The following is a 15,029-nucleotide window of genomic DNA, read 5'->3' as shown; positions in this document are numbered from 1 at the left end:
TCACTTGTGAGTAGGACGACTTAACTTGGTCTTAGTACGTCCCTTAGCCTTGCCTTTAGTGCCAGACTTGGCTGCAGCTTCAGCTTGGGCTTTCTCTTCCTCTTCAATCAAAGCCTGCTCATAACGAGATAAGCAAACCCCAGGCAAGGCTTCACTGATCTTGGCTAAAAATTCCATCACCTTTATCTGGCATGTTTCAGCATAGGCTCTCCGGCCCCACAGGAACTGATAGGATGGAGGATCACTGTTAGGAACCTGACGGTATTCTAGATATTCTTCCCGCACTAGCTGCTCAGTGATGAGCTTCCTGATATCCCCAAAGAAGACGTGCATGATCCCATCATAGACTCCTAATGCATTCAGGAAATACCAGACATCCTCCTCGGAAGCACAATAGTTATTTAGGTAGATCACACTGAGGAGAGCAATCAGAATGCCCCTGGTAGGAACACCTAGCTCATTGCTCCTACTTCCATCATCCTCGAAATCTAACTTGCTCACAAGCTCATATGCTTGACCATGTGGCAGGATTTCTTTCAGCTCAAGGCCAAACACCACATCCAATCGATAGGAGGCTTTCTTGAGGATCTCGGGGAAGTGTTCCTTGAACCTTTTGTTGATAACTTTGAGCATCTCTCCTCTCTTCAGGGGCTGCTGCACTTTGTATTTGTAGAGCATGTACTCCATCAGCATTCCTGTCTTCCTTGTCATAAGATCCATCTGCATGCTTCTAGTGGAGAGTAGAGCCCCGGGGGGACGCTCATTTCCATCCCCTTGGCCCTGGTCACCATTATCAGACCTTCCATGGCTCCCTCCCTGGCTGGCAGTGCTGCTGGGTGCTGAGATTTCAGATTGCTGTGGGAAGTCAGCAGTAGAAGTGCTTGGCTTAGCATCTCCTGAAGCTTGATCAGAGCCAGCAGGTGACTCTGCTTTCTCTGCCTCCTTTGCCTGAGCATCCTTGAGTGCCCGCCGTTTCTCTCGAGCACGGGCCTTACTCTTCTGTCCCCGTGGCATGATGGCTGGCGTCAGGGACAGCAGGACAGAGTCTTGGTAGTAGAACAGGGAACTGAGATACCTGAATCAGGAAAATAACGTACTATGACCACTTTGAGCATGTTGAGAACACTCAGGCTTTCAGCAATTCTTTCCCCTCCTTGTCTCACACAGTATAATGACATCAGTGTTCTAAGCACTCACTGTATTCCTCACCTCTGGTCACCTTATATATACTGTGAGGTAAAGGATGGCTGCCTTTGTCTGGTGTTTGAACACACTCAATTCTACTCACATCTAGTACTAGGCTGCTGTAATGCTTCACAGAACCCATGAGTAAGGAAGCCCAAAGGAGACTTGAACTTGAATGAAAATACCAATTCACATAACATGAATGGTGAAGTCTCACAAGGCCATACCCCTAAATGTAGTACTGTAGACAGGGGCTGTTACAAGAGGGAGATTCAGTCTTCTGCAGGCATAATCGCACAGTCCTAAAACCATACACATGTAAGCAAAAATAAATGGGCATATTAGGCTGTATTTAAGTGTTCATATAATAAATGCATGTGTTTATATTATTTATTACTTAAATTATTGATATTATTGTTACATAAGAAATATATAATATACATGTATGTATTTATATATTGTCACATATATCACAATGATAATTATAAAATGGGCTGTCGATTTGAGTCCACATGGCAGGAATGGGTGGGGATAAAGGGAGAAGATAGGAAATGATATAAATACAGTGAACACAAATTAAATAATAAGTCAAAAGCAAAAAATAATCATAGCACTCAGGAATTACCAGCACAAGGACTTCCAGAAGTTAAAAGTTATCCTGGTCTACATTGTGAATTCTGGGGAAATCAGAGCTATATATAAAATAAATTGAATTTTCAATAAAGAAAAAGACCAAAATGCATGATGCACAATGAGAGAAAACACAGATAGAAGAGAAAGTGGGAAGTACTCTATAGCAAATGGGCACAGGATTCCACTTCCTACATATAACCCCAGCAGCATAGACATTATGGGCATCATTGAATCAATGGGACCTCCTGAGACTGAGAAGCTTCTGTAAAGCAAAGGACACTGTCACTAAGACAAAAAGGCAACCCACTGACTGGGAGAAGATCTTCACCAACCCCGCAACTGACAAAGGTCTGATCTCCAAAATATACAAAGAACTCAAGAAACTAGACCATAAAAGGCTAATGAACCCAGTTATAAAATGGGGCACTGAGCTGAACAGAGAATTCTCAACAGAAGAAGTTCAAATGGCCAAAAGACACTTAAGATCATGCTCAACTTCCTTAGCGATCAGGGAAATGCATATCAAGACAACTTTATGATACCGTCTTACACCTGTCAGAATGGCTAAAATCAGAAACACCAATGATAGCCTTTGCTGGAGTAAGGGGGGACACTCATTCATTGCTGGTGGGAATGCAAACTTGTTCAACCACTCTGGAAAGCAGTGTGGCGGTTTCTCAGGAAATTCGGGATCAACTTACCCCTGGACCCAGCAATGCTACTCTTGGGAATATACCCAAGAGAGGCCCTATCACACAACAAAAGTGTATGCTCTACTATGTTCATAGCAGCATTGTTTGTAATAGCCAAAACCTGGAAACAACCTAGATGCCCTTCAATGGAAGAATGGATGAAGAAAGTATGGAATATATACATATTAGAGTACTACTCAGCATTAAAAAACAATGACTTCTTGAATTTTGCATGCAAATGGATGGAAATAGAAAACACTATCCTGAGTGAGGTAAGCCAGACCCAAAAAGAGGAACATGGGATGTACTCACTCATAATTGGTTTCTAGCCATAAGTAAAGGTCATTGAGCCTATAATTCATGATCCTAGAGAAGCTAAATAAGAAGCTGAACCCAAAGGAAAACATATAGGCATCCTCTTGGATATTAACCTTCATGAGGCGATGAAAGGAGACAGAGACAGAGACCCACATTTGAGCACCGGACTGAAATCTCAAGGTCCAAATCAGGAACAGAAGAAGAGAGCACAAGGAAGGAACTCAGGACCACGAGGGATGCACCCACACACTGAGACAAGGGGGGTGTTCTATCGGGAACTCACCAAGGCCAGCTGGCCTTGGTCTGAAAAAGCCTGGGATAATCCGGACTCACTGAACACAGCGGACAATGAGGACTACTGAGAACTCAAGAACCATGGAAATGGATTTTTGATCCTACTGCAAGTACTGGCTTGTGGGAGCCTAGGCAGTTTGGATGCTCACCTTACTAGACCTGGATGGAGGTGGGTGGTCCTTGGACTTCCCACAGGGCAGGGAACCCTGATTGCTCTTTGGGCTGACGAGGGAGGGGGACTTGATTGTGGTAGGGGGAAGGAAATGGGAGGCGGTGGCGGGGAGGAGGGAGAAATCTTTAATAAATAAATAAATAAATAAAAGTTTAAAAAAAGATGTGATGGAAATGCTGAAACTCACAAGGCTGACCTTTGCCCTCTTGGGCTTACAATGCCCTGGGAACAGAGCCTGTGGCTAGTTACGACAGGTGTACATGTCCATGTCACACTATAGCACCTGACTTTCAGTAGCCCCATTATTTTGAAAGAGATTCCTTCACCTCCATATATCTTCACTGATGTTAGGTACTGGAGACCAAGGCTAAAGTGGGCCTATAGGAGACCAAGGCTGTCCCTTCTCAGAGAACAGGCTCAGAGGAGCACAGAGGGCTGTCACACTTCCAGCTCCTAATTCAGGACATTTTAAATATTGCTGTGCTATTTGTTAGTTTTCTGTTTTTATTTAGTCAGGATATGAGTATCCTGCTCAGACATTTGAAGCTGACCCTTTTTCTTTGTCCGCACTCATTTCACGTAGTCATGGGAACTGCTGTAAAGGTATCATACTCTTCCCCGCTTCCCTCAACCACTGCTGTATTTCCTCTCTTCCTATTCTGCTCATCCTGGTCAATTTTCTATTTTCTTCTTACTTCTCCCTAAGAGTAAAGGAGAGTATTGGCAGGAGGCTTTAACACTTCCACATTATTTATTTTTATTTAATAATGTCTGCTTTAGCCCTCTTTGCCACGTTACCTAGGTCTTCACGAATGCTAAGCAAACAGTATACACCAGCTGTGCTCTCTGTCTATCCTTGCATTTATTATCTTTTCCTTCTTTTTTTTAAAGACAGGGTTTCTCTGTGTAATAGCCCTAGTAGTCCTGGAACCTGGAACATGCTTTGGAGAAACAGGTTGACTTCAAACTCACAGAGCCTCTGCCTCCCACTACCTCCCTGCCATCACTGTTGGGCTCCATTTCTGATTCTTAAGAGTAGTTTGGGGCAACATAAAAGGGACCTAGATCTCTGTGAGTTCGAGGTCAGCCTGCTCTACAAGAGCTAGTTCCAGGGCAGCTAGGACTGATAACCAGAGAAACCTTGTCTGAAAAGAACCAAAAAAAAAAAAAAAAAGCCTCCCGATAACTGGGAGGTGGCTGTGCAATTTTTGGTCCCTCCCAGCTGTCTGGAGGCAGAAGCACATGGATCTCTGTTTGTTCTAGTCCTGCCTGAACAACAGAGTGAGTTCTAGGAGAGGCTTCAACGCTATAAAACAAACAAACAAAAAAAACCCTCTAGTTATCTCTGGTATATTGTTCCTTATGACTTTCATACACTAGGCATGATTGCCCAGGCTAAGATTCCTATGACTTCCAGGGGATGTGCTTGCTGACCCATGTTAAGCTTTCCCCTGAGTCCCACAGGATGGGTATGCCTAGCATAGTTAGAAGTTCCTCCAACTCTCAAGGGATGGGATTGGCTACTTGATGTAGGATTTATTCTGATTCCCACAGGATGGGAGTGGCTACTGGAGTTAGGTTTTTCTCTGACTCCACTGAGTTGGAGTGGCTACTAGAGTTAGGCTTTTCTATGACTCCCACTGGATGAGAGAAGATACCAGGTTTAGGCTTTTTTCTGACTCCCACAGGATGGGAGTGGCTACCAGAGATAGACTTTCCTCTGATACCCACGGTATGGGAGTGACTACCAGAGTTAGGCTTTTCTCCCACTCCCATGTAATGGGAGTGGCTAACCAAAGCCTCTGGGTATCTTCTGTACATGGCACTTCCTGTGACCACTCCGAGATGGGCGTTGCTATCTTAATCCTCAATGTATCCCCTCTTTGGCTCCTTGAGACCTCCTACGAGCCCGTGTTGGGCATGACCAACCCCATGCCTTTTGCGTGTTTTTCAGAGACATGGGTTTTTTTTTTTTTTTTTTTTTTAAATAATTTTTTTTATTAAGAAAAGAAGAAAAAAAAACATAAACAAAAAACAAGTTTCCACCTCCTCCCAGCCTCCCATTTCCCTCCCCCTCCTCCCACCCTTCTCCCCCTCCTCCCACCCTTCTACCCCTCCCCCCACTCCTCTCCCCCTCCCTCTCCAGTCCACAGAGCAGTCCAGGTTCCCTGCCCTGTGGTAAGTCCTAGGTCCTCCCCCCTCCGTCCATATCTAGGAAGGTGAACATCCAAACTGGCTAGGCTTCCACAAAGCCAGCACACAAAGAAGTCGGGACCACGAGGCGTGCACCCACCCACTGAGACAGTGGAGCTGATCTACTGGGAGCTCACCAAGGCCAGCTGGACTGTGACCGAAAAAGCATGGGATAAAACCGGACTCTCTGAACATGGCGAACAATGAGGGCTGATGAGACGCCAAGGACAATGGCACGGGGTTTTGATCCAGAGACATGGGTTTTAAGTGCCCCTCAGGCATTTAAGAATAAGTAGAGAGCCAAGTGGTGATGTCCCAAGCCTATAGTCCTAGCACTTGGGTAGCAGGGGCAGGCAGATCTCTGTGTGTTAGAGGCCAGCCTTGTCTACAAGAGCTAGTTCCAGGACAGCCTCCAAAGCTACAGAGAATCCCTGTCTCTAAGGGGAAAAAACAGTAAGTACAGAGATCTCAGCAGTTCATTCTTCATTCCACTGAACATTTACCTATTTTGCTGGTGATCAAAGCAGATCTACTTCCTTTGCTTCTGTACTCTGCCAAGAGGCACTTTAGAGCCCAGGGCCAGAACAGGTCATGGTGGACTAGAATTCAGTTCAAGGTTCTTGATTATCATTTAGAAGTCAACGGCTGGCTTCAATTGTTATCTAAGAAGCCACCATTTTCAGAATCAGAGTTACCTACTACGAGCGGGGGTTCCCGTTTCCTCTCAGAAACATACAAAGCTACAAGATGCCTCATATTTTCCCAGGGCAAGCCTGAGTGAGAGCTAGCACAGATCCTGTGATTATTCCAGACACATTCCCCCTTGGTACACATTCAGGGTCCTTACCTTGACTGCAGACCTCTCTGAGGACTCGCTGGCTGGCAATGGGGCCTGAGCAGCAGAGCCGGCTTCCTTGCCAGGGGCACTAAGACCCAACTCCTCCCCCCCCACAGGAAGAGAGGGTAAACCATATCCGGCCAGGGTGGACTCTGAATAATGATAGCAGGGCCAGGTTGCTATGGAAACGGACTGCTGTGGAAGAAATTTTGTGGAGAGTCTGGTTTCCTTACTGTACTTCCCAAAGACACTAATCCTTCCCACTGCCTACACATTTCTTGGGCTATTATGTGCAGAGCTTAAAACCTGAACCTCTGAAACCCCACTTAACTCAAGTATCATCCACCACACCGTGTTTCCATCTCTGCAATACACTCCCTGAATCTGCCTCCTCCTCTCCCCATTTTGCATGTCCTGCCCCTGGTTGCATGCAAATCTCCTGTTTATAACTTAATTCTCAGCCTTCAGCCACACTCCTCTGCTGTCCTGGAACTCCACCCTACCCCCACCACCATGGTGTTGGGTGGTGGGGGTAATAAAGGACACAAGGGCACAACTTCTGTCTAGCAAGTCTTAGCTAGGTAGAGTGAAGCTCGAGCTCCTGCCCAGTATATACCCAAGTCTGCCAGCTACACACATAACCCTCCCTTGCCTCAGTCCTTTACGTGGAAGTCTAGATTTACTACACAGGTTGACAGCTTTGTCCTGGATCTCAGGGTGCTGTGTCCCACTCTTTTCCACAGCCAAGTAATGCTTCAGGTTCAGGTCCAGTCTCCGTAGGAAGCCACACCTTTCTGAGTCCCAGAGGAGACGATCTGGGCAAACTCTCACATGGTTCTCAAGGCTTATGTTTCTTGGTCCTGACAGCATGGTCAGGGTTCTGAACCCATACTTTCTCTTAGGAGAAAATTCCTCTCAATCCACAGAGGCCCTCTCAGCTTGATTTAGACTTTGAACAGGAAATCTACCCTGTAGACCTGGGGTCTTGTCCTTTAAAGCCTATTAGGGTGCTTGCAGTAAACCTGAAAGCAGAGATGAGATGCACGAAAAACACTGCCTGCTGGCTCAACTGCATGACTTCTGGGGTTCCTGGCATCTCCTCTTCTACCAATTTTGGACCATTTGCATCAATTCACTCACCTCAGTACCCAAAGTGGAAGTCTCATCATGCCCCAGTTAGGATCTGTTTCCCATCCCTCAACTTTCTAGCCAGAAGCATGGCTGCAGGTTTTGTGGAAGCTCCATTTGTGTAACTGGTTTCCCTGGCTCTTCTCATCTTTGTACCAGCCAAAGCCAAGCCTCCTGACTCTTAAAGGTCATGGTTCACTCCCAACATCCTTGAGTAGAAAAATGAGGGTTAGCTCATCATCACAGCTCTGCCAAGCCTTAAAACTGCCATTACATAAAGTCTTTTGCTTATGTTATATACTTTTATTTAGTTTTACTATTAATTAAACAATTGTATTCATTTTATTCCTTGTATTATTGTGTGTTCAGTATTTGCATACATAGGCATATAGATTTCAAGGCACTCAGGTAGTGGTAAGAGGACAGTTCTTGAGATTAGGGACTCTTCTTCCTCTCTAGCACCCAGGAATTGAACATATGCAATCAGTCTTGTGAATTAAGTGCCTTTAGGAGCTGAGCCATCATGTAAGTCCTATTTTTAAAATTCATTTTGTTTCCTCCGTCATAGTTAAAATAACTTCCTTCTCTTTCAAGAAACATAAATCCATTTAACCTCTATAGCATGTTTTCTGCTCATATTGGTTTCTTTCTCATTCAAATATGCCAAGTCTAATTTTCTATAGTGCACATTAAGGTAGTGACATTTGCAGCCAGTGAGAGCCCTTAGACGTGGATCCAAATTTATAAAGGTCCATTTTCAGAGGTTCCCTGAGCTCGGTGAAGTCCAAATGCAGGTAATCATAAACTAATGTGTTGTTTCTAGAGGATAGTCTACCTACTCTCTCTCACTCATATTAAATGTTTTGAGTAGTGCGGCGCCAGCACGGCAACTGTCGTTATTCCGAGTGAAGGACATCGGGATTAAAAGCAACACAACTTCAGGTTCTGAAGACAAGCCTTTTTATTCCACTTTCTCACAAGTATATATAGCCCTCAGCAGGGGAGGCCAAATCAGTAATCGCAGGAAGCTCATCACCATAACTCAATGGCTTAGGGGTAAACACCCTTAGAAACATTGCTGAAAACAACAGATTGTTCCTGTTTTCAACCAACCTCAAGAGTGCAAAACAGATCAAGTGGGGTTGCGAAGGTCTGTCCTCTAGGGACCCAACAATTCCCCCCTTTTTATTTTAAAAGCATGAGAGCCCCTGTTTTAGGACTCTCCCAGATAGAGACTCTGACCCATCTAGGGAGGCTTTAATCCCTGTCTTAGGTGAGCTCTATGTACCATGACAGTTGTCCATCCTAGGGATCCCTCATGACTTCTGCAGTCAGACTTGGGGCACTTCCTGATTACTGGAAGATAACCTGAGCAACACTTGTCAAGTGACAGTGTGCTGTGTGGGATTGCCACATAGAGCGGCAGAGAATTCAAAAACAGATAATCCCAATAGCAATATCAGTACAAATGAGAGCATTCTAGACATTTGCTGGACCCAGCCCCCAAGCTGGGCCATGGCATTCTACTGACTGGATACAGATACAGCAGGGACCCATGTGCTATTAATACTAACAATATGATAAACTGTCTACAGGGTGAAATTCAAAAAGGAGGAATTCCAAGGGCCATCCAAACATGCATTCAACTGTTTAACCACATCAGAAGCATTTATAACATTAGCAGGTGTAACGTACAAGACACTTGTCCCAGGAGTCAAAGGGAATCTACCTGTCCTTGTAAAAGCACAGTTTGTTGATGTTGTAATAGGAGTGGTGAGGCTGCATCCCCAGCACCCCGGCCGCCTGCTAGCTTGTGCCCCGAAATAACAACACACAAACTGTATTCATTTAAACACTGCTTGGCCCATTTCTATCTAGCCTCTTCTAGGCTAATTCTTACATATTAATTTTGCCCATTTCTAATCATCTGTTTAGCACCGCTAGGTGCGCTTACCAGGAAGATTCTAGCCTATGTCCATCCTGGGTCGGAGCTTCATCGCGTGTGCCTCAGAGAGCAGAGCTCGCATGTCTGCCCGGGAGAGGGGAGCATGGCGTCTCTGAACTCACTTCCTCTTCCTCCCAGCATTCTGTTCTGCTTACTCCTCCCACCTATGTTTTAACCTATCAGGGCCAAGCAGTTTCTTTATTGCTTAACCAATGAAATCAACAGATTGATATATGACACTCCCACATCATGTTGATTTAAATTTAAAAGTCCAAGTCCAATATGAGAGTCCAGAGCACTCTGTAACTGTAGGGACTCGCTAACCCTTCCAGACAGCTGATCCACAGTCTCTGTAGTCACAGCTGCCTGAGAAATGGCAACTTCAACAACTGTAGCCACAGTGGCAGTGACAGCAATAGCAGCAAGAATTGCAGTTGTTCTCCTGCTGTCGATAAAGGGTGATCTCCTGATGTTCTTGAGACACCAGCACCAGCAGAGGAATCACAGCAGGCACTCAAACGATCAAAGCTTCATCAGAACTGTCCCAGCAATTACTCAGCTTGCAGATCCTGAAAGAACAATTAAGAATATCTCCCCCCAAAGTGCCATTCCACAATACAAAGAATACATGGGGGCAGGAACGCCAGCAGAGGATCAAATAGTCATTGCGTCCAGCAATATAACAAATCAGGCTCTTGAGTGATACATTCTCCCCACATAACTGTGGGGTGGAGATTAAAATTTCTATCAGCATCCCAACACCAAGGAGCAGATTTGGGACCATAGGTATTATGCAATACTAACAGGCATTAAAAGTGGGGGGTTTCACACCAGACTCCCCATCACTCATTGATGTTGTTGTTACCAGAGTCATCACCTGAAGTAGAAGGAGCATCGCGGTCTTCATCCTGGGCCTTACACACCTCTCTGGCACCCAAATTGGTTTATGAACTCCTGGAGGAAAAACATATACAGCCCCCTTCACCTTTGCTAACAAGGGGGTTCATCTTCCTGTTTGCAGATCTTTCCAACGAAGCCATACTAGGCTCTGAGTCCTAACTTGTGTATGGTGCTCCATAGGTGAGCGCCCTTCAGCATCCACAGTCAAAAAATTTAAAATAAAGAGAATGGTGGATAATTGAGTTGCTGGGGAGAATATGAACTCCCCCCTTTTTAATTTTTGAAAATATTGCTTGAGGGTCTGATTGGCTCTTTCCACGATTGCTTGGCCCATTGGATTATATGGGATGCCTGTTTTATGGGAAATTTCATAGAATGAACAAAAGGATGAAAATTTTTCTCTGATATATGCTGGGCCATTATCTGTCTTAATAACCTCAGGTTTGCCCATATAGGCAAAAGCAGAAAGGCAGTGTGCAATGGAATCTTTTGCTCGTTCTCCTGAATGCAAGGATGCGAAAATTACTCCTGAAAAGGTGTTGACTGATACATGGACAAACTTAAGTTTCCCTGCAGCAGGCAGGTGTGTAACATCCATCTGTCATAACTGATTTGGTCGTAATCCTGGTGGGTTAACTCCTAAATTGGGGCTGCTTAGGAAAGGAGCACACTGAGGACAAGATGATGTAATGGCTTGTGCTACTTCTCGCATGCAATGAGTATGATGTCGAAGAGAGAGCGCATTAAGATGAAATTTATCATGTATTTCTTGGGCGCGGTCAGAAGTAAAGCAAACACGTGTATTTTTATCAGCTAAATCATTACTTGCTGACAATGGCCCAGGCAGCTGGGTACGACTGTGGATATGTCCGACAAACAAAGGCTCAGTTTGCTGCCAAATCAAATGCTAAACACAACTGAGCAAATGATGGACCTTAGAGGTGTGTGATATATAGGCAGATGTCTCCAATGGCTTAAAGATATGGGCCATATACACACTATCAGTATACAAATTTACAGGTTCCCCAGGGAAGAGCTGGAGTGCAATGAGGCAGGCTGTTACCTCTGCAGCTTGGGCTGATACATCCCCCACAGGACGTTTCCATACTTTTCGTCCAGAAACCACTACTGCATTCCCTTTAGAGGAAGCATCTGTAAAGATAGCACAAGCTGAAGGTATGGGAGATTCGTTAATCACTCGAAGGAATATAATGGGATGAATTTTGAATAGGACCATTAATAGATGCTGAGGATAATGAGAATCAAAACTTCTAGAGAAGAGGTGAGAAAAAGGGTCCACTCATCATGGTACTGCTGTAAATATACTAGCTGGTCTTTAGTATAAGGTGTTATAATCTTGTCAGGGTACTTCCCAAATGTCTGGGCAGCAACCTTCTTAGCTTTCCAAAGTAATTGCAATATAGCTTCATAGTATGGGGTGACTACCCTCGCTGGAGAGGCAGGCATGTGTACCCATAAAATAGGCCCATCCTGCCAAAAGACTCCAGTAGGGGCAAAGTTGGAAGCAAGAACTACAAGATTTAATGATTGATCATAATTAATCTGCTGGAGATGGACCCTTTCAATGTTGTCCAGAAGAAGCCTTAAGGCCTGCCTGGCCGCAGGCGTCAATACTCAGGGAGAAGTTGGGACAGGATCTCCCAAAAGCATATCATACAATGGGCTTAAGTCACCTGTTTTGATTGCTAGGGAGGGGCATATCACTGTACATCTCCCAGTAACTGCTGCCAATCATGTAAGATTTTAAGATGAGAGGTGTCAATAGTTAATTTTTTTGGTTTAATTCCATCCATGGCCAATTGGTACCTAAGGTAGGAATATGGGGCTTGCATTTGGACCTTCTCTGGAGCTATGATTAGCCCCACCTTCTCTAAATCCTGTTGCATTTGATTATAATTCTTGAGTAGTTGATCTTGATCAGGCCCTGCTATTAATAAATCATCCATACAATGCACAATATATAACTGTGGAAACTGACAGCGGACAGGCTCCAAGGCAGCAGCAACGTAAGTTTTACATATTGTAGGACTAGTTTTCATGCCCTGTGGGAGTATAATCCAATGGAATCGCAAAGCTGGTTCCTTCAAATTAACTGAAGGGAGGCTAAAAGCAAAACGAGGGCAATCCTGTTTGGCTAGAGGAATAGTAAAAAAGCAATCCTTTAAATCCACTATAATTATATGCCAGCCCCAGGGTATGGCTGAAGGGAAGGGCAATCCCTGCTAAAGAGGACCCATAGGCTGCATCACCTCATTGACAGCCCTGAGGTCCTGTAATAGTCTCCATTTTCCAGATTTCTTTTTAATGATAAATATGGGTGTATTCCAAGGGGAAGTAGAGGGGACAATGTGCCCAGCCTGCAGCTGATCTTGGACCAAGGAATGAGCAGCCTGCAATTTCTCTTGAGTCAAGGGCCACTGTTCCACCCAAACTGGATCATCAGATTTCCAAGTTATAGGAATTGGGGCAGGCATGGGAACAGTAACCCTAACTAAAAATGGCCTAGACCACTTCGGTCTCCCAGCAGTCTGGTAATTTGTTTATCTGGTGTCACTGGCTGCAACTGGCCCTGCAGATTTTTTCCCAGGCCCTGTCCTGGTCTCCATCCCAGTTTCTGCATAATTTGGGACACTGGTGGTGGTGGTGTGGGCTGAGTGGTCAAGACAGCTCCCATCTCACTCAGGACATCTCTTCCCCAGAGATTAACAGGTAGTCCTGGGAGGACATATGGCTGAAAGTAACCCTCATGGCTTTCATTATCCTGCCACTTTAATATTTTTGCACTCTTCTTGGGACTTGCTTGACCTATTCCTTGTAGGGTGGCAGTACTACTTTCTAATGGCCACTTCTTAGGCCAGAATTCTAAGGACAGGACTGAGACATCAGCTTCAGAATCTAAAATCCCTTTAAATGACTTCCCATCAATAGTCAACTCCAATCGTGGCCTTTCCTTCATATGAGCTACCCAAAAGGCTGCAGTGCCAGATGATCCAAAACCCTTAGCACCCTGACTGGACCTGGCCGCGGGGTTGAAGGTGTTAACTAAGGGTACCAAGACCAATTGGGCAATACGATCCCCCTGAGGAATTACTGTAACTCCTTGAGAAACTGATGTCATAATTTTTATTTCTCCTTGATAATCTGCATCAACAACCCCAGGATGAATTTGAATTCCCCTCAAGATGGTACTGCTTCTTCCCAAGATAAGCCCCAAGGTCCCTCTAGGGAGCGGCCCAAAAACATTCGTGGGTGAAGCTTGAACCCCCATTTGGGCTGTCAAGACTGCTCGGGCAGAGGTACTGAGGTCCAGTCCTGCACTTCCTGGGGTGGCACGGGCAAGGTCTGCAACGCAAAAGGATTGCCCTGTGGAACAAACTGGATACGGTCACTGCCAGGGTGGGACCCCCTGACTCCTGGTGTCATTGCTCCATACACTGAGGTTCTGGGGCCCTGAAGCGGGGCCTTCCACCAGTTTCCCTGCTGTAGGCCTTGGGTGGGAAGAAGCCTTCCATCTATATCTGTCTTAGATCTGCAATGGGCCCACCTTTTACATCATGGGCACTTTCCTGGTCTGGTAGTAGTTCCCCAAGTGAGTTGTGGACATTCCTTTTTAAAATGTCCAAGGGCACCACATTTAAAGCAGGCTTTATCCCCAGTTGTTCGGGATCCTCGCCCAGGCCTGATAGCAGTGGCAATCACCTGGCCCTGAATGAAGTGCCCATCAATATCCCGGCAGATCCGGATGTATTCATCTAAGCTTTTTGCTTTATGTGGCCGCAAGGCTTCCTTACAATATTTATTGGAATTCTCAAACGCCAGTCAGCCCCCATTGTCAGCCACAACCAGAGAGTCCTGTTTGATCACATGCTCATTCAGACCCGGTCCAGCTGGATTTGGTGACCTCCCATTAGAACAGGCCCACTGTCTCAGTGGGTGGACCAACCCCTCGCAGTCCTGACTTCCTTTCTCATCTTCTACATCCTTCTGCTCTTCATCTGGATATTGGAAGTTCAGTCGGCTGCTCTGATGAGGGTCTCTGTCTCTATCTCCACTGGCTGGAGGAAGATTCTATGGTGATATTCGAGATAATCATCAGTGTGATAGTGGGGCAAGGACAGTTCAGGCACCCTCTCCTCTGCTGTTCAAGGACCTAGCTTGGGACATCTCTGTGGACACCTGGAATCTCCTCTAGATCCAAGTCTCTTGCCAACCCTAAAATGGATCCCTTAATGTAGGTATCTTCTTCCCTGCTCTTATATCTGCTCTTCCTCAATCTCCAGCTTCCCACTCCCCCAAGCACTTGCCAGTCCTTCCCTCTTCCCTTCTCTCTCTCCCTCTCCCCTTCACTGCCACCCCTGCCCACCCCAATGCTCACATCTTTTGCCTGACAATCTTGTTGATTCCAATTTCCAGGAAGATCTATATATGTTTTTCTTTGGGTTCACCTTGTTATTTGGCTTCTCTGGGTTTGTGAACTATAGGATTAATGTCCTTGGTTTATGGCTAGAGTCCACTAATGAGTGAGTACATACCATATTCATCTTTTAGGGTCTGGGTTATCTCACTCAGGATAGTGTTTTTTACTTCCATCCATTTACATGCAAAATTCAAGATGTCATTGTTTTTCACCGCTGTGTTGTACTCTAATATGTATATATTCTACATTTTCTTCATCCATTCTTCCATTGAGGAGCACCTAGGTTGTTTCCA

General features: G+C 45.3%; 1 protein-coding gene across 1 annotated transcript; it reads right to left on the bottom strand.

The window, feature by feature from the left end:
* On the bottom strand, positions 1-7,195 carry LOC121441585 (melanoma-associated antigen B2-like). The gene is made up of 2 exons (XM_041642802.1): positions 6,978-7,195; positions 1-1,075 (listed from the first exon to the last, which is right to left on the bottom strand). Exons 1-2 carry the CDS (start codon positions 7,193-7,195, stop codon positions 1-3), a joined length of 1,293 nt encoding a protein of 430 aa, XP_041498736.1.
* Positions 7,196-15,029: the final 7,834 nt, after the last annotated feature.

The sequence above is a fragment of the Microtus oregoni genome, unplaced genomic scaffold (assembly GCF_018167655.1).
Source record: "Microtus oregoni isolate MIOR12 unplaced genomic scaffold, Mior012 000079F_ref0000094, whole genome shotgun sequence".
Lineage (NCBI taxonomy): Eukaryota > Metazoa > Chordata > Mammalia > Rodentia > Cricetidae > Microtus > Microtus oregoni.
The sequence above is the reverse complement of the archived record's forward strand: the minus strand, read 5'-3'. Positions and strand labels throughout refer to the sequence as shown.